The sequence below is a fragment of the Cynocephalus volans genome, chromosome 1 (genome assembly GCF_027409185.1).
Source record: "Cynocephalus volans isolate mCynVol1 chromosome 1, mCynVol1.pri, whole genome shotgun sequence".
Classification (NCBI taxonomy): domain Eukaryota; kingdom Metazoa; phylum Chordata; class Mammalia; order Dermoptera; family Cynocephalidae; genus Cynocephalus; species Cynocephalus volans.
The window spans coordinates 80,201,143-80,224,450 of NC_084460.1; the positions used below are offsets into that span (position 1 = coordinate 80,201,143).

At 39.2% G+C, this 23,308-nt stretch overlaps 1 protein-coding gene across 1 annotated transcript in view; it reads left to right on the forward strand.

Moving 5' to 3' along the window:
• ARHGEF26 (Rho guanine nucleotide exchange factor 26) overlaps positions 1-23,308 on the forward strand; it is a 115,617-nt gene that overhangs the window by 53,493 nt on the left and 38,816 nt on the right. Inside the window, exons 6-10 of the mRNA XM_063113971.1 lie at positions 5,617-5,769; positions 8,665-8,794; positions 11,786-11,860; positions 13,262-13,351; positions 20,254-20,408. Of these exons, the coding sequence (XP_062970041.1) occupies positions 5,617-5,769; positions 8,665-8,794; positions 11,786-11,860; positions 13,262-13,351; positions 20,254-20,408 (603 nt within the window). The remainder of the gene's footprint in view (positions 1-5,616; positions 5,770-8,664; positions 8,795-11,785; positions 11,861-13,261; positions 13,352-20,253; positions 20,409-23,308) is intronic.

A 23,308-nucleotide genomic window follows, 5' to 3' on the forward strand; every position in this document is an offset into this window, starting at 1 on the left:
TCTGTGCTCTGAGAGCTAGTGCGCTGAGTGCTGAGCTTCTCAGCCGAGCTGGAATCCTCCCTAAATTGCGTGGGGGAGGGGCTAGCCTGGTAAGTTTTTCAGAAAGTGCGGCTGGCATTGAAGAAACTCAGGCTGGGTCGGGTCTAGTTTTAGTGACTCTACTTGACAGGATTGTAAAAGCTTGTGCTGGGAGTTCGTGTCTTCATTAATGGCCTTATTGTACTTAGCACAGTTCTGGGAACCCAACTTGTGGTCAGTGAATATATGTTGACTTGAATTGCCAGTGAGAAAAGCAAGGTAGAGACTGACCAATTTGTGGGTGTTACATTCTTAGTAAAATAACAATGGAATAAAATTCCTTGCACAGGTTTTATCTTTATAATTTTCTATTTAAAACAAGTTTGATTTATTCATCCATGTATTCATTTATCAAATATTTGACTGTCTCCTGTCTTTCAGGTACTAGGGCCAGGTCCTAGGTATGGGTGTATAGCGGTAAACACAACAAACATGGCCCCTGTCCTCCAGACTTTGCTAAGAGAGACAAAAGTAAACAAAAATAATAAAATAATCATTATCTTAATAGGTACACTACTATGTAAACATAAAACAAGGGAGCTTAACCCATCCTGGAGAGGTCAGGGAAAGCTTCCTGGAGGAGATGAAATTTAATCTGAGACTTGAAGGATGAGTGGGGCTTCATTAGACAAAGGGCAGGACTTACAGGACAAGGAGGGCCAAAATGAACAACTCCAGAGTGGCTCGCAGGGCACTTGTAAATCATCATTTGAGCATGCTGTGTCAGTCAGGACCAGAGCACATCACTGGCTGCAGCCCTCCTGGTTACCTTTTCTGGAGGCTGCAACTAGTGTGGTTGTGGACTCTTCTGTTGCCCTGCAGATCTTGCCACGGCATAAATCTACCATGAAAGTCTTCAGTATGTTGATTTGTGTAGTTTATTTGCTGAGATGATTCAACAGTTGGTCTTCTTTGAAAGTAACGTAATTCTTCTCAGTTCCAGCTGTTATTCTTCCTGCTGGATGCCTAGGTTGAGAGTTGGCCAGTAGTAACAGACAGACAAGATCAGCTTGCACCCGAGAGCAGAGGCAGCAGGTGTGGTGGTTTGAGCACAGTCTCTGGACTCAGATAGGGTCTGGCTTTCTGAGGCTCAGTTGTTTAGAGTTTTGACTTAAGCTCTCATGGCCATGGTTTTCTTATGTGTAAAATGGACATAATGGCCATCTCATAAAGCAGGCTTGAAGATTAAAAGACATGAGGCAGTGTATGGGAAGCACAGGGCCTGGCACAATGAATTTTGGGCATATTTATCAGGTGTTTGCTCCTTGACATTCACCAAAGCCTGTCTCCCTCTGCTAGACACATGGGAAGAGATTTTGTTGGTTTATTGATTAAAACAAAATTTTTTGTCTGTGTTAAATAAATTTTAATCTCCTCTATAGATTGGTGGGCTTACTGTATAGTCTTTTCAAGAGCTGTCAGGAATGCTCATATCTGACATGCCAGTTCCATCACCAGTTGAATTTTTAGAAAGCTGTCACTAATGCTATGGGAGTGGGGGGGGGGGCATTGATACATCACGTTTGGAGGTCTTTTCTACCTACCACACAAGGACATAAGTGAAGTTAACAAAGTATATTGCTGTTTCAGAAACAGCTGACTCATTGTTGATTTGTTTTTTCCTTGAAAATGTAGTGCCACGTTTAAGACTATCACTTGATAAAGCAAGCACAAAAATCCTGAAGAACAATCTCTGCAGTTGTAGGAAATGTTAGAGGAAAGGTTATAGACCATGAGCAAGCTCCACATCAAGCTCTTTCTTCAAATGGGGACTTTGGTTGAGTCACCTTGAACCTCCCAGCAGGCTGACCTGTGTCCTGGGTGATCTGTCCGTTCTGCACAGCACAGGACCTCGCCTGGGTAGGCTGTAATCACGGGAAGCACTCATCCAAAGTATGGGTGTGACTGCACTGGTGGTGGCGAGTTAGCAGTCAAACAGGGCTGACTTGGGTTTCTGGTTGGAGGGAATATGTTAAAGCAGCCTTTTCTGGTTCACAGGATATTTCTCAAAATCTAGACTTTTGTGATGAGATTGGAATTTTGGTAGGGGAAAAAAAAAAGGTTGTATAACATGATTGGTTGTAAGACATGATCATCTTGGTAATACTACAGAGAGGAAATAGTGGAAGTATTATCCCAGAAAAAAGGAATTGATAAAACTGAAATACATATTTCCATTTAAAATGTTGTCCTCCAACTAAGCCAGATTACTTCATAAACTCATTCAAGTTTCATTCCGGGAACCAGAATGGTTTTACTTTTGCTTCAGATTTGATTTGAATCACTAGCATTCCTGGTTCCTGAAATAATTCCTCATTCTTCAGTAATAGTTTCTTGGTCTTTTTGTAGCTCAGCTCAGTCAGTAAAGTATGCAAATTTGCCAAAATAACCAGTAGATCATTTAACATAGAAAACTTTAAGTTATGTCTTAATTATGCCAATGTCAAAATAAAAGATGGGCAGCTTGGTTTATATTATATTAAGTAGCATAAATAGATATTTCATTAGTAGCTTGTTTTCAATTTTGTACTTTGGCATACCTTTTACAGTGATAAATGAAGTTCTCCTTTTCGTTGGAAAAAGCCAAGTTACTGTTGTTTTTGGTTACATAGTTGCATTCCTTCAGAGCGTTAACAGCTAGCTAAAGACAAGAAACTGTAAAAGATATTTGCCCCAAGATATTTATTTCCTAGAATTACATGTTAATGACCTGGTGAACGGTTTCTTCTTTCAATTTTCTTTGAACATTTTTTTAAAAATTGTGTTAAAAAACAATTGGCGTTAAATGACAAATATTTTGCCTTGATGTGGAAACCAGCTAACAATGAACTTTAGTCCTGATTATGTACTACCTAGAGTTCCAGCGCCTCTGAATTCCACGGGTGTGTATTTTCGGCTGTCCATTTGACATATCCAGGGGAAAATTAAACTGCTTCCTTCTGTTTCTCCTTTCTCCTTCTAAATCCCTGTCTTCATTAATGGTTAATGACCCACCTTGTTCCCAGGTAGAAACCTTGTCCTGAAATCCCAGCATTCTCCCTGACTCCCCATCTAATGAGTTTCTTGAGCCTGTTAATTTCACCTCCAGGTTGTTACTCTTTTTGATTCTGCAGTCAGGCTCCATGTCAGGCACTGTGTAGCTGCCTGACTGGCCTGCTTGCTGTCTGTCTCTCCTCACTTGTAATCTACCCCTCCTCTGTTCCAGTTTTCTCTGTCTAATTTCTTGGCTTCAACACCACAGTGGTTTCTCATTGTCCGCAGATTAAGCCTCCCAGCATCCAGGACAGCCTTCGCAGTCTAGCTCTGGCCTGCTTTTCCTTCCTTCTGTTCCTGCTGTCGTCTGCACCTCGCACCTCAGCCTCACTGAACCTCCCACGGTTTCCCAGACGCAGTCTTGCCTGTGGCCCGTGTTGCTTCCTCCGCCCACAGCCCTCTGCTCCTGTGATGTCATCCTCATCACTGATGACCCTCTGGTGACCCTGCTAACATGTTTCCTCACCTGTGTTTACCATGCAGTTAGTCACCCTGCCCTCTGGAGTTTTCATTCTAGGCCTCTTGAGCTGTTTTTACTCACCATGCTTCTGACAGAAAATGTGTGGGTTTTTTTCTCACACCAAACTGTTCTTGACCTCTCCAGACACCAACTGGGTGTCCTACAATTCAATTTAGTCCTGACAATAACTAGCCTAGAGTTAGCATCAGACTCCACAGGTTTAAGGGCTCAGTCTCACAAGACTGCCTCACTTCAGATACCGGTTGCAAGTACTGGGTCCCCAGGTCTCCCACACTTCGATCCTACTTGGCTGCACAGTCAGGGGGTTCCCACAGTCTGTCCCCCTTTCGGGCTTGATGATTGCTAGAACAGGTCACAGAACTCAGGAAGGTGCCTTACTTACTATTACTCCTTTATTATGAAGGGTGCAACTCAGGAACAGCTAATGTAAGAGATGTAGGAGGGTGCTTCAAAAAGTTAACGGAAAGATTTGTATTATCTTTTAATTCTGTTTTATTTATTTGTATTGTCTATTTTATAGATGATATAGATATATAGATTTTATATATATTATATATAAAATACAATTCTATTTTATTTATTTATTTGTATTATCTTTTAATTCTATACCCTTGTGTAGGACAAGGTATGGAGCAGGTGCAGCAGAGCTTGCTCTCTGGGCCCGCTTCTCAATGTACTCACCAACACTCTCCCAGCCCCATTGTTAGGGGTTTTTACGGAGGTTTCATTATGTAGGCATGATTGATTAAATCATTGGCCCTTGGTGACTGAACTTAACCTACAGCCCCTCTTCCCTCGCTGGAGGTGGGGAGTTGGGGCTGAAAGTTCCAACCCTGTAATCATGGTTTGGTCTTCCTGGTGACCAGCCCCATCTTGAAACTATCTAAGGGTCCCGAGCCACCAATCATCTCATCAGCATGGAAAAGACACTGTTATCATGCTGGAGATTCCAAGGATCTTAGAAGCTGTGTTCCAAGAACCACGGATGAAGACTAAATATTTTTTATTATAGCACACCGCTTCTACAAATCCTGTATTGTAACAGGCTCCATGCCTCCCACTGGCCACTCAACTGTGAGTGTCGGGAGAGGGAGGGGGAGGATCATTTCTTACTCAATGTTTATTTAGTGAATAACCTCTCCTTGGTACAGAACTCAGCTTCTTCTGTATTGGTTCGTGGTATTATGCCATCATTTCTCGATATATATGCTATATTATTGGCACGGAGTCAGTGTGGTTAGAATTCCATCTCTAGGAATATACCCCAAAGATTTGAAAACAGAGACTCAAACAGACTCTTGCATGCTAATGTTCGTAGTGCATTATTCATAGTATCCAAAAGATGGAAGTACTTGTGTCCATCCACAGATGAATGAGTAAACAATGGCTATCTATGTGGTGTACAATTATATGTGAGGATGATGTGATATATATTAATATATATGATGATATGATGTGCAGTTTACTAAATCTGGTGACCCGGAATTGCTATTTATCTATACACTAAATCTGGTTAACCCTAAATTGCAGTTTAAATAAATTATGATGACATGATTTAAATCCCATGCCTATTAATAGATTTAAAATAATGTGTTTGTTTTTATTTTGAGATAAAGGACACAGGATTAGGTTTATTTCAGACTTGTTTTTTAAAGCATTTATTTAGGTGTTTTGCTCATGTTGTTTTTCAGTACAATAAAATATATACGCACGAACTCCCTCCCCCATATCTAGGGAATTCTTGAAAAACAGTTAAATCTATATATTCTAAAATGTACCTGAAGGCAGAAATATGCCCAGGATTATAAGTGTTTTAATCCAAACACTTGAAGCAATAAGGTATTAACATGATAGACTTAAATTTAGGCAGAATTTTCATAGTTTCATTTTTTGGGGATCTTTTTGAGTTGGTACCGTGTACCAGTAATATTTTCAAACCCTGTAAAATAGCATTACGTGAGGATAGTCTGTTGTCTATTAAAATATATGAAAGAAGTGTAAATGCTATTCTTTGTGTTTTTCAGATTCTTTACAGAGTTGGAAGCAAGACATCAGAATAATATCTTCATAGATGATATAAGTGACATTGTGGAAAAGCACACAGCATCCACATTTGACCCGTATGTGAAATACTGCACAAATGAAGTCTACCAACAACGAACACTACAAAAATTGTTGTAAGCAATGTTGAATGCTCTGGTTTTAATAGTCTAACCTAGTTTTAATTAGGCCACATTGATTGCAATTAATTGATCTCAAATTGTACTTAGAAATGCCTCCTATCAGGACTGTTTCCCAGGGGAGAAATGTTTAAGCAGACTACTTTTAGGGTGAGATTGAGTAGAAAAATCTAGTCTGTGGAAGATTTTCTCTCTAAGGCACTTACAGAATTATAGTTTGTTGTTGTCTTACTCAGTGTTTGCTTTGTTTTGTTTTGTTAATTGCTACAAGACCCAGGGGTGATCATCACTCCAAACCCCTAGTTTTCTAAGCCATTAACTAGCAGTTAAGTGGTTTGCCTGAGGCCCAGAGCTGGTTCTTGAGTAAGTGGAGCTAGAAGCTAGGATGGAGGGTTTCTTCTGCCATTCTAATCTCCCTTTGTTCAATTGACAACTTTAACAAATAAATTGTTTATAGGAATTGCTGATTCCCCCCCCCCCCCCCCCCCGCCCCTCGGGTAGTTAGGGCTAAGGACAGGAGGGACAGTCTGAAGGAAAGCAACAGGAAAAAAATGTTCTTGAAGATTTTAATTATGCAACAAAAAAGAGTCAAACATTAAAGTTCCCTTCACACCTTTTCTTTTTATTCTTTTTAGGTTACTGAGAGTTTTGATGTGATATATGAGGGTACTTCACAAAGTTCATGGAAAGATTCATATTGTCTTTTAACTCTATTTTTCCATCAACTTTGTGAAGTTCCCTTGTAAATGCCATCTTAAAAGAGTCAGTGATTGTCCAGTAACGTCTGTGTTGTTTTATTTTTAGGGGTCCCGTTTATCCCAGTAGCTGTTTGTGTTACAGGTGTAGTTGTACATTGCCGTGAACCCAGTTTGGGGGCTTACAGGTGATTATCATCCTCACTCCCTTCTGTGAGTTGTGGCATTGGTGACCCCAGCATGGCGCTCTGGCCAGCTTCTGTGCAATGTGGAGATGCCTATGAAGGGGTTGGGGTTGGTGATGATTACCTTATGGCTGTTTGGAGAAAGAGTCAAAGCCCCCCAAGTTGGTGAGAAGGGCTGATTATGCCGCCTGTTCCCCCAGCATCCTCATGAAATTCTCCTATGAGCAGGGTGGAAAACCCACAGCTGCTAGCAACAAGTGAGATTTTTTTAGTATAAAGCAGGGTTTGTCTGTACTGTTGGCATTTTGGACTGGGTAAGTCTTTGTTGTGGGGGTGTCCTGTACCTCGCAGGATCCTTGGTCTCTACACAGCAGTGCCGGAAATGACTCCAGACATTGCAGAAAGTCCCCCGGGCGACAAATCACACTCACGTTTCTCCTAACCCCTCACCCTGCTGGGAGCTGCTGATATAGGGACAGGGGTGGCTCTGTAACTGTTAGAGAATGCCAGTTCATGTTAGAAAACAAAAGCCTTGAATGAGAGCTAGATTCGGGTTTCATTTTTTTCTGCAGGGTTTAGAAAACGTGAAAAGGACTGCTATACATTATGTGACTTTTAAAAATCAAGGTTTTGTCTAAATTAGTGTAATGATACTGTCTTGTGAGCTTTCACATGGAAATTAGTAATTGTGTTTTCAGGGGCTTTGTTGTAGTTGATGCGAATTTAAGATTAGAGGAGTGACTTTCAACTTCGGCCTGCCTGGGAATCTTTGTAAACTAGTAACAAACAATACCCAGAGTCCATCTAGATTATTTAATCAGAACCTTGGGGGTAGGTTGGGGAGGAGACCTGGGTCCTGAGTGACTTAAATATGCAACAAGTTTAGAGTGATTTTTGTTTTTAACCTCCTGAAAATCTTCTCGAATCTATCAAGGAAAGGAAACAAAACTTCTCAATTTGAGAAAATGAAAATAAAGCATTTCTGCGTAATTTCTTTTAATTTGCTGTTCTGTGTATTTCCTGATTTTTTTTTTAGCAGCCTTGAATCAAATCATTTAATTTGTGAAACACATTTTTCAAAAAAATGATTGCTCTTGCCACTGTCCTGCTTCCTGGCTGCTTTGTTCCTGGATCATAAGAGCACAGTATCCAATACCACCCCTGCCCTCCTCCCCATGGAAAGTAGCAATAGAACTCTGCAGAGCTCCTCAGCAGGTGAAGTCAGGTGAGAGAGAGAGAGGCGGGATAAGAGCATCAGAACGAGTCGGAAGACCTCGGTTTGAGTTTACCAATCACTAAGTCTATATTACGTGGCAAGTTAGGGGCCTTTCTGAGCTCCATTCTCTTATTGGAATCCCCACCTGGACTTTTTTAAAACTTACATGGGTGGTTCCACATGTTGGAGTTTCTTGCTAAGTTCCATAAAAATGTTGTGGCAGTATTGTCACTGTTCTTACGTCAGTGGGAGAGGAGGGGAAATATTCTGGCTGATGTGGTCAAAAGGTTTTCTGTCTTAGAAAGAGGACCCTTGGAAAACGTCAGAAGCCTCCTAATAAGACAGCCGGTCTCAACTGTCATTTCTTAGGTCATTGCCTAGGGCTAGGGGAGTAGCTTAAAATGCATTTGTTATCTTATTAATGGAGTGTTTATAGATGATCAGATATAAGATCTAGTCTGCATTCTAGTTTATAGTCAATATGTTCACCATTGTGATACCACGACCTCTTTTTTTGTTCAATTTTCTCCTCTATAAATTTCTAGCTCATACATTTTTTATCTTATTGCTAATATTGCCATTTGAAACTCACATCTTACAATCAGCCTCGAGTATAAAAGGCAGATAAGCCATCTGTATTTGCCTGTGTAATTATGTTTATGTTGTTTCCACATGTTTAAAAACCATTGATAATGTATGAAGTTGTCACGGTGTTTTGTAATACATTTTTACCTGCATCTTAACTTGAGGAGGAACCATTATGAAGTTTCTTTTTGCTTTATTTGTATTCCCTCAGAGCCACCAATCCATCCTTTAAGGAAGTGTTGTCAAGGATCGAGTCCCATGAAGACTGCAGGAACTTACCCATGATCTCTTTTCTCATTCTCCCCATGCAGAGGGTGACCCGCCTTCCCCTGCTGATGGATGTAAGACACAATGATGGCTTTTTCCTCTGTGGATAGCTGTGTCGCTATAAAACTGATTGAGAAAATTATTCTTATTCCATTTAAATTGATGCATATCCCTTCCATATAATCCCCCAATTAAGTGAGAAGGTGCTGTTTGGTTGGAAAGTCTCGCCTGTGTCTGATATCTCTTCAAATTATCTTTCATTTAGGCTTGCGTGGTCATTCTGAAGAAATTAGATTGTATTAACCACTTACTCAACATTTTTTGAAATGGGAAGAATATTGGCTTCTTTAAGTTAAAAAGGCCTGGGTTGCATTTCTGGCTGAGTGACCTTGAGCAAGTCACTTAACCTCTTTGGGCCTTGGTTTCCGCAGGTTGGTCACTAAGATCCCTCTACTCTGTAATGTGCCAAGTTGCCCTGGTGTTCCCTTTCACACAGGAATGAGGGTCTCTTCAGCACTACAACGCATAAGCTTGCCCCTGGTGTGCATTGCGTGCAGCGGGGGAGCAGAGGCCAGCATCCCTGTCACGCAGGGCAGCATCATGAAGAAAGCAGGTGCATGACTTTGCATACGAGCAGAACGTAGCTGGGGAAGCCACCCGGGACTGCCCCGTGTGAGGGGCCTGGGGAAGGCGGCGAGGCAGGGGCGAGGGCCTGCACACTGTGAGCTGCAGTGGCCAGAGCGGGGCGGCGAGGACGGAAATGGGTGGTCCCCCACGGGGCCCCCCAGCTAGCGGGCCAGACAGTGTCTCTTTGATCTAATTAGAATATTTTGTCACAATCCTACTTTCAAATTGGATTATCATGTTGACATAATGTCAGTGTTTGCATATTTGATTTTTACAAATCAAAAGACAGGATTAAAATATAGTAAAAATTATGATTGAGTAAGGTTACAAAGTAAATTCCATTTTTTATACTCCATTGCAAATTCTAACAGGTATTCTGAAAGAATATGGAAAAATCGAAATATGTAAAAAGCACTTGATCATAGTCCCTGTGTTGACTCTGCTGCCGTTTTGGGGAGACTCTGTCGTTTCACAACTCACAGCACCTTGCTGCTCTCCAAGTTCACCTCAGTTTACAGCCTTTACACCCTTCCCCATCCATCACCCATAGTTTAGAAACTTCTCCTGCGTAAATATTGGGAAATTTGTAGTTTTGAAAATTTAGCTAGTTCTCTGACTTTTTTTTTTTTTTTTTTTTGAGATCATTATTTATCATGTCTAAGGATAGAGTGTAGCTGGACTATCAAACCCAAACTTTGGCTTTAAAGGTTTATTTCATGTTACTTTTAAGACTTTTAGAAAAATAGGAAACTTTTATCTATATAAGAAAATATGATTTCAAACATTACTATTATTTTTAACAAAAAATGGGTGCTTTCTATATGTAATATTTTTCTCAATGTTAGACTTTTGAATTTTCAGGATTCTTCTTTTTCTTTTTCTGAAACTATATTTTAGCCACGTTTCCTTAGGTGCTCTATGTGCTGTGATATTCTAGCTTTTTATGTCCTCTCTCTGTTTAACTTTGAGAAAATTGCTTGAGTAGACTGGGGCTCCCAAAATGTTACATTCCATGTTGTACAATGTTAGAGGTTTATGCCATGATTTCCCAGTGGGCTCTGAATGTTTTTGGGGTCACAGACCCCCTTAAGATTCTGAGTAAAGGTGTCACCTTTCTTCCTAGAAAATTCATATGTGCACAAAATTTTACATAAAATTTTAGTGTATGGATTCCAACTAAGGACGCCTGCTCTTAGAGACAGAAACTAGAATTTCCCATAATGCTTTTATACTCATTAGTAGGTCATGGAATTGATATTTGAATTATGAGCAGTGTTTTTAAAAAATAAAACAGAATAAATATGCAATACCTGATACATACATGGCTCATAATGTAATTGAATACTGTTTCATTAAAAGCCTTGTTTAAGTCCTTTGTGTGTGTGTGTGTGTGTGTGTACTGGTTGTAGTATAAATGTATTTCTTACTATGGGTCATAGTCAAAAAAAGTTTGAGATCCATGAGCATAAACCCGCAGATGGAGCCCCCTGTGCTTCTCACATATCACGTGTAACAATCCTGACGCCTGACTTTCACATTTGTAGGCCTGGTTCTCATCTACATTTTTTGTACCAGTGGCTTGTTAGTTGCCAACTGCTCTGCTTGATGCCTATTGCACTAATCTGTTTCCCATATGTGAGACTTCGGCCACCTAGGTAGAACCTAAATGTACTTAAAGTATTGTTTTTTTCCTATTTTACTTCATTTGGAAATTTAGTTAAACTTGTTCATTGCTATGAACATTTCTGACAATTAAAATGGTTCCCTGGGCTTTGAATGTGTATAGTTTCAAAAGTTTTATGTAATTCAATTTACCTTGAATTGACCCTCTTTAAACTCAATTTTAACATCACAAATTAAATTTCTGGGTGTAAATATATTAAGAGAAACCCCAGCAGCCTTTGTTTCCCTGATATTTTTATTCACGTTGTATCATCTAAATATATACTTACTTTGACCAGTAATGGTGATAAAGTGATAATTAAAGTGACACATATTTATTGCGGGTCTACAGTATGCCAGCCACTCATAAAGGACTTTCCATAAATTATCATTTAACGCTTGCAACAATCTTGTGACATAGCTGGCATTACCCAGTTTTACAGATGAGGAAACTGAGGCTTGTAAAGACAGGGTTAGTGACTTGACCAAAGTCACATAACTAGTAAAGGGCACGTGGGATTTGAAACCAGGCTTACCCACTACTGAAATCTGTCCTCTTATTTTATCTGTTCCCTGAATTTAACTGGATCCTGTGTATTGAAAAATTATTTCCTAGTTTTTTATATCCTAGACTTTAAAATCATTCTCAAACTCATCCATAATATTGTGTTCAGCATCATTAAGTTTGCTATGAGTCAGGGGATGTAGGTGGACACTGGTTTTATTTTACTTAATAAAAAAAATTAATTGATTTTTTCGCTTTTACTTCATTATAGACCATCTGTCAAAAGACACCTAAGGACTCTCCAAAGTACGAAATCTGCAAAAGGGCCTTAAAGGAAGTGAGCAAGGTAACTAAGTACACAAGGTAACTGTTGAGGAGCCCATCAGACAGCAAACCATGCACATACCTTGGGAAAGAGTGTGGCTTGGTTTGATGCTGAAAACTGGAAGATAGGGCCATTTGCACAGCATTCTTTGGATAGTTGAAAAACAAAATAGTGTTTGCTGTACTCAAATAAAACTGATATTTTTACTGTCTCAGACAGCTTTGCCTTAAGGGCCTGTGGCTATCTCATTTTCTTTTGGTGTCTGAATAGCTATTTATTCATTCTCTCATTCAGTGGATATTTACTGAGTATCAGCTACTGTGCCAAACACGATGCCAGCCCCAGAAAATACGGTGATGAATAAGACAGATGTAGTTACCACGCTCATGGACTGTGCATTGTAACGAGGAAGGCAGACATGAAATAGAATTACAGTAAAGGATGGTGAGTGACATGATAGGGAAGCACAGAGTGACGTTTAAGCTGACACCTTTAAGCCTTTCCTTGTGAGAAAGAGAGTGTCTCAGGTATGTGGAAAGACCCAGAGACAAGACAGTGTTGGTGAATTAGAAGAACTGGCATGTTTTTCAGTTGACTAGAACCCAATCCGAGAGAGAGTACTGGGGAACCAGTCGTGTGGGGCCTTATTACATGTTAGGAATCGGGGACTTTATCCTGAGGTGACATGGAAGCTGTGAACTCCTGTGTTAGGGAGATGGCAGTGTGTGTGGGACTAGTTATGAGGCCAGTTCCGGGGTCAGGGCAGGTGGAGAGCACAGCAGGACAGCAGCACTGAGGAGGCTCTGTGACTGCACGTGGAGGGCAAAGCACACGGGGAGGTGTGAGTGGTGAGGGCCAGGTTTTTGACTTGGGGAGGAGGGTGATGCTGGGGTTAGTCACTGAGATGGAGGATGTGGAGCCGGGGGCAAGGCAGGGTGAAGGTAGTGCTCAGGTTTGGCCTGCTAAGTTTGAGATGGCAGTGGGACATCCAAGAAGAAACGTCATCGTCATCTGGGAAGTCCAGTCTGGAGCCCTGAGGTTGGGTGGGGTTGCCATGGGTAAAGGCGAGGACAAGGGGCAGGATGGACAGAGACCTGGTGTGTGCGATGAACCAGGCATGGTTCATGGAACACACCAGAGTGTGGGTGGAGGACGTGGTGTGGTGAGAGTGGAGGAGGATGAGGCACAGAGGATGTGTCCCTGGAAATTTTCAGGACCTTTTTCCCCTCTGTCTTCACATCCTAATCGTACCACTTCTAACTGGGTGCAACGTCTCAACTGTGTGAAACTGTGAGTTCTTTAACTGTTGGAAAGCAGTCTCTGGGCTTCCCAAGTGCTCGTTATTTCCCTGGAGAGATGTGCATTTGGAAGTGACGTTTCTCTTCCTGACCTTTAATCCTCTTTCTTACTCTGTGTTCACAGTTGGTTCGACTGTGCAATGAAGGAGCCCGGAAGATGGAAAGGACCGAGATGATGTACACGATTAACTCCCAGCTGGAATTTAAAATTAAGGTATAACTGCTCTTGCTTTTTTTAAAAAAAATTATTTTATTCAAAATGTTTTAAAACGTACTTGTGCATATTTGTGGGGTACGGTATGTTGTTTCAGTACACGCACATGCGGCACAATGATTCACTTAGGATGGCTGAACGTAGCAGCGTGGTTGAGGATAGTGGGGTGGAAAGGAGTTTCCTTTTCAGAGAGGAACCATACATTGATAAGGGAGAGGCTGGCAGAGGAGCAGCAGATCCTTGGGGAGATTCTGCTCTTCCTTGTACAAGACAAAGTGATCTTTTTCCAGGCCGTGAAGTTAGGTATTATCTAAGGAGCACATTATTTTTTTCTAGAAAGATGCCACACTTGGAGGAAAGGGTAGTTAAAATAATGGAATTTTAGAACCAAAAGGAGATTTCTTCAGTATTCTCAAAATGTCCTGCAAAACAGTTCTCTCCATAAGCTGGACCAGAGTGTTCTAAATCGAATGACATTCCTTTTCTTGTTTGCTAAACAAATCGTTGATAGACAGTTCTTTTCAAGTTTGTTTTTCTCCCATAACACTTTTCTAAATATGTGCTGCCTATTACTGCTTGTCTGATACTGTTCCTGAGCAGATGACAGGATGAACAAAGAAGAAGAAAATGACAGTTAATGGCAAATCTAGGTCATGGCTGGTCCTTTGTTGGCTCACAGCTGAGTTCTTAATGGATGTGAGTGCTCAGGATTGTGATTCTACTTTGTTCTACAATACATACATTTAATGAAGCCATTTAAAATGACTGGTCATATTTTTGCCTAGTAAAAGTGTCCCTAATTTATGCAGTGGAATTATAATGATCAGCATTCCATGGTGTTCTGCAGAGAGCAGATTCTCTGCCATTTCATATAGTTTGAGGACCACTTATGTAGTACAGTGACACCCTTTCATTTTTTAAATGAAGAAAGTAGAGCTCAGAGAATAATTGCAACAGAGTCACTGAGCTAGTGGTGATAAAATCAGGACAAGGGTCCAGGCGTCCTGACTTGCAGGTCATTGTAAACTTTTCTACTGTAATGCCCTGACTGTAATGGTTTGGATGCAGAAACAGGACCCATAAAACAGGAGATGATAGGAACTTGCTAAAAACAGCACATACTTCAAATAGTTGTAATGTCCTCATACAGAAATTGACAACAATTTCAAAACCCATTTTTCTCCCAAATCTCAAAAAGAATCTTGTCCTTCTCTTTAATTTGTTTCTAAATATTTTAGAAAATATATCTGACAAGAGAAGTTATTTACCCCCTCCTCTTTAAAGATTAAAAAAAATTCCTAACCGTTTTCCTTTTTAAAGGTGATAAATCCCTGACCATTTTTCTTTTTATTCTTCACTGAATATCAGTTGGTGTAAGATTTCTTTAAGAAGCTCTCTCTCTCTAGAACCCCAAATTGATTTGTAATTGAAAATTGCTTACCCCAAGGGTCCTTAAAATTAAGTGATTAATTGATTAATATCAGTTGATTTCATGAGTTTTGGATTGTTTGTTTTCTTTTGGTTCAATGATTAACATATTTGCAAGCCTAAGGGAAAATATTCTAAATATAAATTTACTGTGGAGCACCTAATTCAGACCATTTAGAAATACAAATTAGTACTAATTAGAAATACTTATAAAATCTTAGGACCTCTTAACACTTTATGGATAACAATGGACATTTTTATTCAATTCTTTTTAAAGATGAGAAAATAGAGATTCAAAGAGGTTAAGTGACTTGTCCAAGCACATGCATCCGTCCAAAAAATTTACTGTGCATCTTCTTTGTGGAAGGCAGATGGAAAACAAAAACATAACCCTACCCTTAGGGAGCTTACAGTCTGGTAGAAGACTGCTGAGATTAAAGAGTCAACAGAGTCTATAGCTGTTACCACAGATGGAAGACCATTGAGAACTCTGGAAATGGAAGGGGGTGGGCACTCTAAGAGTGAGGGATGGAGGGGTGGGGAGCTGGGAACATCAGGTGAGTCTCCTTCACACTACACATATGTTTGAGCTGAATCTTGAAAGGTGAGTTGGGAAGGGTCTTGCAGGAATAAAGAGCAGCTGCCGTAGTCCAGGAATTGTAATTGTTTAGTGTGGGTAGACTTGGGGTGCAAGAGTTTCAGGGCAGAAATGGGGTGGGAAGCAGAGGCTCATGTGGACGGCCCTGTGTGCCGAGAGAGGAGCTGAGTCGGGTCATTTGGGTGCCAGTGAAAAGTTATGAACCAGGGAAGTGACACGATCAGACACACATTTAGTAAAGATGACTTCAGCAATGTGGGAAAGGCTGTTCCAACTTATTCCAAATCCAGGAATCATCAAAAGGAAAAAGTGGTAATTTCATCTATATGAAAATTTTAAAAAATTCTCTATAGAGGGAAAAATGAAGACCATTAAAAAAAGTGAAGGAGCAAATAGAAAATTGGAAAAAAAAAAATAGTTGCAACTCACATGTGGACAAATGGCAAATATCTCCAATAAATAAAAGCAAAGTGATAGCAAAAAGATAAAAAAAAAAAAAAAATCCACAAGAAAATTTCAAATTAGAAAACTGCTACCAAATGAGTAAATACAAATGACTGTTAAACCTTTGAAAACATGCTTTACTTCACTCAGAAGAAAATTGTCTATTGAAATTAAGATAATGAATTTCACCTCTTAGATTTATAAGTAATCCAGAAGTTTGATAACACATTTTGTCAGTGAGATTGAATGGAAAGGCACTTCTGTGTGTTGCTGGTGGGAAAGATTGTTACAACCACAATGGTGGACAATTTGGCAATAACTACCAAAATTATAAATGCAAGTTACTACAACCCAGAAATTTCACTTCTGAGAATTTATCCTGCAGATATAATCATGAGCGTGTAAAATTATACACACACTGTTATTCATATAATTCATATGTTGTTTGTAATAGAGAAACATTGGAAATAGCCTAAATATTTGAGAAAGAATTTATTAAATAGATTATAGTACCCTCAAATATATGATACCACTCAATATGTAAAATTTGCTTATGCATAAGAAACCTCTGGAAAGTTACAGAAAAAACTAACAACAGTCATTACAGTGGGGGGCAGTGGTCAGTGGGTGGGAACTGGCTAGATGAGGAACAGGGTGGGAAGGAGACTTTTCACTTAATACTTTTTTATAGTACTTGCTGTTTTCAAAGAACCCTTCCCACTCCCACCCCAAATTGAATTTATTTTTTAAAACGCTTATTGTGGCAGCTGTGTGGAGGATGAGTTGCGGGGTGGAGGACAGGGGTAATACGACCAAGGTTGAAAACCCGTTAGGAGACCAGCAGCAGAGCTGGAGAAACATGCAGGGGATGCCAGGAGCAGGGCAGTGGTGGAGCCCCAGGGTCTAGCCTGGCTGACCTGATGGAGAGCCACACCGTCTACCAGATGGGGAATCCAGGAGGAGGAAGGAATTTGTGGGGAAGGTAATGAGTTCTGTTTTGGCCATATTTGGTTTATGGTATGACCATAGGCGTTGCTACTATGAGTATTGAGTATTTACTATGTTCCATTTTCACATAGTCTCATTTAATTCTTACAAGAACCTCATGAAGTATTGTTATTATCCCTGATTTATAAAGAGATGAAATAATTTGCCCAAGATTATACAACAAGACATAGTGAAGTCTGGATTTAAATCTTCGTCTGACTCTGGAGTCCACATTCTTAATAATGACAGTATAATAATGCAAATCTTCTAATTTGAAGGGAAATGAAGTTCGTGTGTGTGTGTGTGTGTGTGTGTGTGTGTGTATGTGTGTGTGCATGCACACGTGCTTAAACACACACATTTTTCATTTTTAAATTTGTAAGTCTCTGGACAGGTGTCATGTGTGAAACAGCAGTGATATGAAAGGGGTGGAAAGTGTCCCTGTGTTGGCACTTAGGAAACAAGTATAAATTAAGAGCATGGAGTCTGTAGCTGGCCACCTTAGTTCCAGTAGTGGCCACACCACTTACTAGCAGAAAGACCTTGGGCATTACTTAACTTCTCATGTCTTGGTTTTCTGAACTGTAAAATAAGCCTGATAATAATACTTTCACTCATGGGGTTACTGTGAAGATTAAATTATTTAAGAGCTGTAAAGGACTTGGAACAGACCTGATTCATAGTAAGCAAGCAGTCAGTATTCACGTGCTCTTGGAATAGTGTCACAGGCATGGTGGCGTGTTGAAGAGGGAATAGGATGTGCCATAATTTAAGCAGTCAGACTTTTCATTCAAGAAGCTTGGCTATCAAGAGGACAGACCAGTGATAGTAACCAGAGGAGACACAACGTCAAGGGACAATTTTCAGTGAACAGTCTCCAGTATATTCTGTAGGTTGCAGAAAGGGAGCCAAGAAGGAAAGAATACTAATGAGAGGGGAAAAATCAAAGGAATATGGTCTTAGAGGTGACGGCAAGGTGTTGAAGGCAGGAGAGCTCATCCTCTGACATGGGAGGAAAGGAAGTGATGGTTGTAGAAAAAAGCTGATCACCAAACTAAGATCAAAGACCATAAGTTAGTTTGTGCCTCAAATCCAGTGTATTTTTCCACTAGATCATACCTTCCTCTAAGAGTTGCCCTTACAAAGTTGGGAAGGATCTTTTTTTGTGACCTTATAAATAAGCACATGGAGCAGGTGAGGGTTCTCTGGCCACTCCACGAGCCATATATTAAGTTTGATTGAATGGGATGGCAGGGTGTTGGTGGTAGAAGGTTTTGCTTGTTGGTGTTTGGGGGCTTTGCTGAGAAGTAGGAGTTTAAGACCTAACAGATGAAATGAAGAGTTGTAAGGTGTTAAAGAGTCTTTGTGCTATAGCAGACAGTCCTGCAGTTCCTCAGAAAGTTAAACACAATTGCCAAATGACCCAGCAATTCTATTCCTAGGTATATACCCAAGAGAGCTGAAAAGAGATACTCAAACAAAAAATGGTACACTAATCTTCATGACACCATTATTCATAAATAGCCAAAAAAGGGAAAGTAACCCTAATGTCCATCAACTTATGAACTGATAAACAAAATGTGGTATATCCATACAATGAAGCCATGAAGAGGAATGGTACATGCTGCAACATGGATGAACCTTGAAAACACAATGCTAGGTGAAAGAAACCAGATTCAGAGGTCACGTATTTTATAATCCCATTTACATGAAATGTGCAGTAGGCAAATCTGTAAAGTTAGAAAGCACGTTAGTGGTTGCCAGGCACTTGGAAGAGGAAGAGGAACAGTGAGTGGCTGCTTAATGCATAGATAGAAATTTAGTTTGCCTAGTTTTATGAAGAAGATATAACAACCACAATTACTTGAAGTTGATATGACAAGCAAACAGAAAGGACATTGTTGGGGGGGAGGGAGGAGAGGGAGGAGGGAGGGAGGATTTTGTAAGTTGCAACAATAATCAACCACAATGTATATCGACAAAATAAAAGTTAAAAAAAAAAAAACTGAGGATATATCCCTTTGGAAAAAAAAAAATCATAAAAATCAGTCTGCTTTAAAAACAAGAAAATAATTTTAAAATATTTCATTTCCCATCTCCTAAACGAAGAACAGTCATAGAGCAGCATGTGCACTGTAACTTAACCGTCATACAACCCTTGGTTTATTCTGTGAGGTTACTCTCAATTACAGCCCTTTGGCAGGACCTAACCTGACACAGAGTCTTTGTGGTGACCTCTTGTGTGCTGGTTGGTCCTCCAGAGTTATCTAAGCAATCTTTCTGTCTGTTGATCTTCAGTGTCTCAGTTGTCCCTGTTGGATAATTGTCTGATTATAGATTTGGGGGGCTGGAAACTCTGTGAACTCTCTTAATAGTAAGTTTTGAAAAAGTTTGGGGTTAGCCATAATCTCACATCTTCCTTTTTAAACTTTCAGGAAAATAGTATATTACTGATGAGCAGCCTTCTTATAAAAGCCCTTCATAAAGTTTTTAAAAAATATTCAATCCTTTCTTAGTCCACTCGTTTCCTCCTTAATATCCTCAGTTTCCTTTAGCTATTTTTAATCATGGTTCTCTGGAAAGGATGACATTTGCTTCTACCACATTACTACATTTATGTTTTGTGTGTCCAAAAACTTTTGCTTATTTTATGGATATAGTCTTTTGAATCAGATCTTTGGCAGTAAACATTTCTGGTAACTTTTAAAAACAGAAAGAGCTCTCAAGGGTAAGAATTCTGTGGTTTTGAGAGTTTTCCAGTTGGCTTATAAAAGACTGAATAAAGAAAAAACAGTATGTAATTCCTTCGATACAGCATTTTCTATGAGATTATGATAGATTATTTTGGAGGAAAATGGCATGATGCTTTCAGGGATGCACTTCCATAAGAAAAACTACTATAAGCTTAAGAACTTAACTAAGTAGATAATCTATAGACAAAATATAAGTTTGTGGGGGTATTTTTTTCTCTTGAAAAAGGCTTTTTCGTTCATAAAATGAATGCAAACTTTTATACTGGTCCCTTGTTAACTAAAGTTATCTATTTTCTACTATATGTTTAAATTCTGATTTGAGATATTTCATGTAACTGCATTTGATACTGATAGATTTCGTTACTAGGCCTTAAGTGACTCTTTTTCAGTTGAGTGTTAATAGAAAGGTCATAATTTTTTATTGAACCAATAACATTTTCTCATTGAGCTTTAGTTTCGTATTGATTGGTAAGTCAATAGTATTTTATGTTGGAAAATAAATTGTTATTCATTTTCTGTTGGAGAATGCACTGTGCTTCTCTAGTTACATTTCATTATTATATGGCTATAAAATAATGATGCATATCATAATACATATCATTTGTTTTAGTGTAAGTTTTATATTTTACTTTTAGTAATCTTAAAAGGACTTTAATTTGACTTTGGGCACTGAGTTTTTCTCTTTTTTGTAGCCTTTTCCTTTAGTCTCTTCTTCCCGGTGGTTGGTGAAAAGAGGAGAGTTGACAGCCTATGTGGAGGACACGGTGCTCTTCTCAAGAAGGATGTCCAAACAGCAAGTCTACTTCTTCCTTTTTAATGACGTGCTCATTGTCACCAAGAAGAAGAGGTAAGCCTCTGCCTGCTGTTGTTGGCTGGACATCCCAGGTTTAAAGTTCTGTAATTCAAGTTCCTGTTAGGGTGATGATCCTTTAAAAGCTTGAGATGTTAGATGTATAGTTTCTATACATTAAATCATAGTTGCTTTTTTTTTTATTGGTTGTGAATATTCATGAGATACAAAGCTGATTGTCACCCCTCGTGCCTGTGATGTGTTGGCCAGATTCATACTGGCAGCACACCCATTACCACAAATTGCATTTGTACTCCGTGTTTACCACCCAATTATCCCCAGCCTCCCTCTCCCTCCTCCCCACCCCAACTCCACTTTGTAGCCCATAAAATGTTCTCTCCCTCTGCAAGTTCAACGCACTACTGTGGTCTTTCTTTCCTTCCTTCTTTCTCTCTTAGCTTCCACATATGAGTGAGCACATGCGGTATCTGTGCTTTGCTTATTTCACTCAACATAAGTTTCTCCAGGCTCATCCATGTTGTTGCAAATGGGAGTATTTCATTCTAATAGTTGCTTTTTTCCCCCCTCACTGAACTGCTTTTTATGGACATATACATTTGTATAGATATAGGTAGATAATATGTCTTAAAGGTTGAATTGTACTATAAAATTGTTTTTAATTACAGATATATTTTCATTTTTAAATGACCGTGTAGAATTCATTAATATGGATGCTTTTTTGTCATTTGACCATTCCTAATTGATTAGCTTTATTTAATTTGTTCCGATTTCTTTTTTTTTTTTTTTTTTGGTTCTCAACTTTTTTTAAAAAGGTAATTTATTATACGTATAAGTGTGGTGTACAAAGTTGACTTTCAATAGTTTTGTACGATGTGTGATGTCCGATCAGAACAGTTAGCTTATTCATCATTACAATATGTAATCATTCTTTGTGTCCCTTACCCAGTTTCTCATTAATCCCTCTACTTCTCCCCTCTTCCTTCCCCTTTTCCACCTCTAATAACCACAGTTCTTTTGTCTCCTTCTAAAAGTTCAATGTATTGTTTCCTTCTTTCTCTCTCTCTGTCTTTCCTTATTGTTTATTTGTTTATTTATGGATTCAGCTCCCACTTATGAGTGGAGACATGCAGTATTTGTCTTTCTGTACCTGGATTGTTTCACTTGGCCTAATTTTCTCCACATTCGTCAGTGTTTCTGCAAATAGCAGAATTCCATTCTTTTTTATGACAGTAGTATTTCATTGTGTATATATACCACATTTTCCTTATCCAGTCATCCATCGATGGATTTTTAGGTTGGTTCCATATCTTGGCTATTGTAAATAGAGGTGGGATAAACATGAGAATGCAGGTACCCCTTTTACATGATGATCTCCAATCCTCTGGGTATATACCCCGTAGTGAGATTGCTGGATCATATGGCAGTTCTATCTGTAGTTGTTTGAGGAACCTCCATACTGTTTTCCATAATGGCTGCACTAATTTACAGTCCTACCAACAGTGCAGAAGGGTTCCTGTTTCTCCATGTCCTCACCAGCATTTGTTTTCTGTATTTTTTATAATGGCCAGACTAACTGGGGTGAGGTGATATCTCAAAGTGGTTTTGATTTGCATTTCCCTGATGATTAGTGATGTTGAAAATATTTTAATGTACTTGTTGGTCATTTGTATGTCTTCCTTTGAGAAATGTCTATTCAGTTCCTTTGCCCATTTTTAAAATTTGATTATCTGAGTATTTTTGCTGTAAAGTTTGCTTGAACTCTTTGTATATTCTGGATTTCTTTAATCCATTTTGAGTTGATTTTGGTATATGGTGAGAGGTACAGATCAAGTTTCATTCTTTTACACATGGACATCTGGTTTTCCCAGCACCATTTACTGAAGAGGCTGTACTTTCCCCATTGTATGTTCTTGGTGCCCTTGTCAAAGATCAGTTGGTTATAAATATGTGGGTTGATTTCTGGGTTCTCTGTTCTGTTCCATTGGTCCATGTATGTGTGTTTTACACTAGTACCATGCTGTTTTGGTTACTATAGATTTGTAATGTAGTTTGAAGTCAGGAAGTGTAATGCTCCAACTTTACTTTTTTTTGCTCAGGATTGCTTTGGCTGTTTGGGGTCTTTTGTTGTTCCATATGAATGTTAGGATTGTTTTTTCTATTTCTGTGAAGAACATCATTGGTATTTTGAGGGGGATCACAGTGAATCTGTAGATGGTTTTTTCACTACATCGATTCTTCCAATCCATGAGCAAGGAATGTCTTTCCATCTTTTGGTGTCCTCTTTATAATTTTTTTCAGCAGTGATTTATAGTTATTGTAGAGATCTTTCTCTTCCTTGGTTAGATTTATTCCTAGGTATTTTATTTTTTTGGCAACTATTGTAAATGGGCTTGCTTTCTTGATTTCTTTTTCTTCTAGCTTGTTGTTGGAGTATAAAAACACTACATTGGTGCTTTTTAAAAAAAAAAATTATCTGTACAGTTAAGACTTGGATCATTACCAGCCTCATTATTCTAGCCAACTTCTATTGAACTTTTACCACATGCAAGCCATTGTCCTAAGCATTTTACACATTTATATCATTCAGTTCTCGTGATATCCCTGGGGAGGCAGCACTCTTATTATTCCCATTCAGTGTTTTCCAGACTTCTTCTGCCATAGAACCTTTGTGTAAAACAGATTAAAATTAGTCTGGTTGAGAACAGCCTGGGGACCAACTCCAGTGCTCCTTGCAATTTAATTTAAAACCCACTGCTCTAAATGATTGTTAGTCTAAAAGCTCCCCCATCTAAAAGTATGAGGTGTCAGCCATACTCCCTTCTGACAGGAATAAAGTAAATCAGTTGATTGACAGATTGTTGTTCTTACTTCAGACTTCTGGTCGTGTGTTCATGTCCAGCTCTAAGGAGATATCCACAGAGAATACTGTAGAAGCC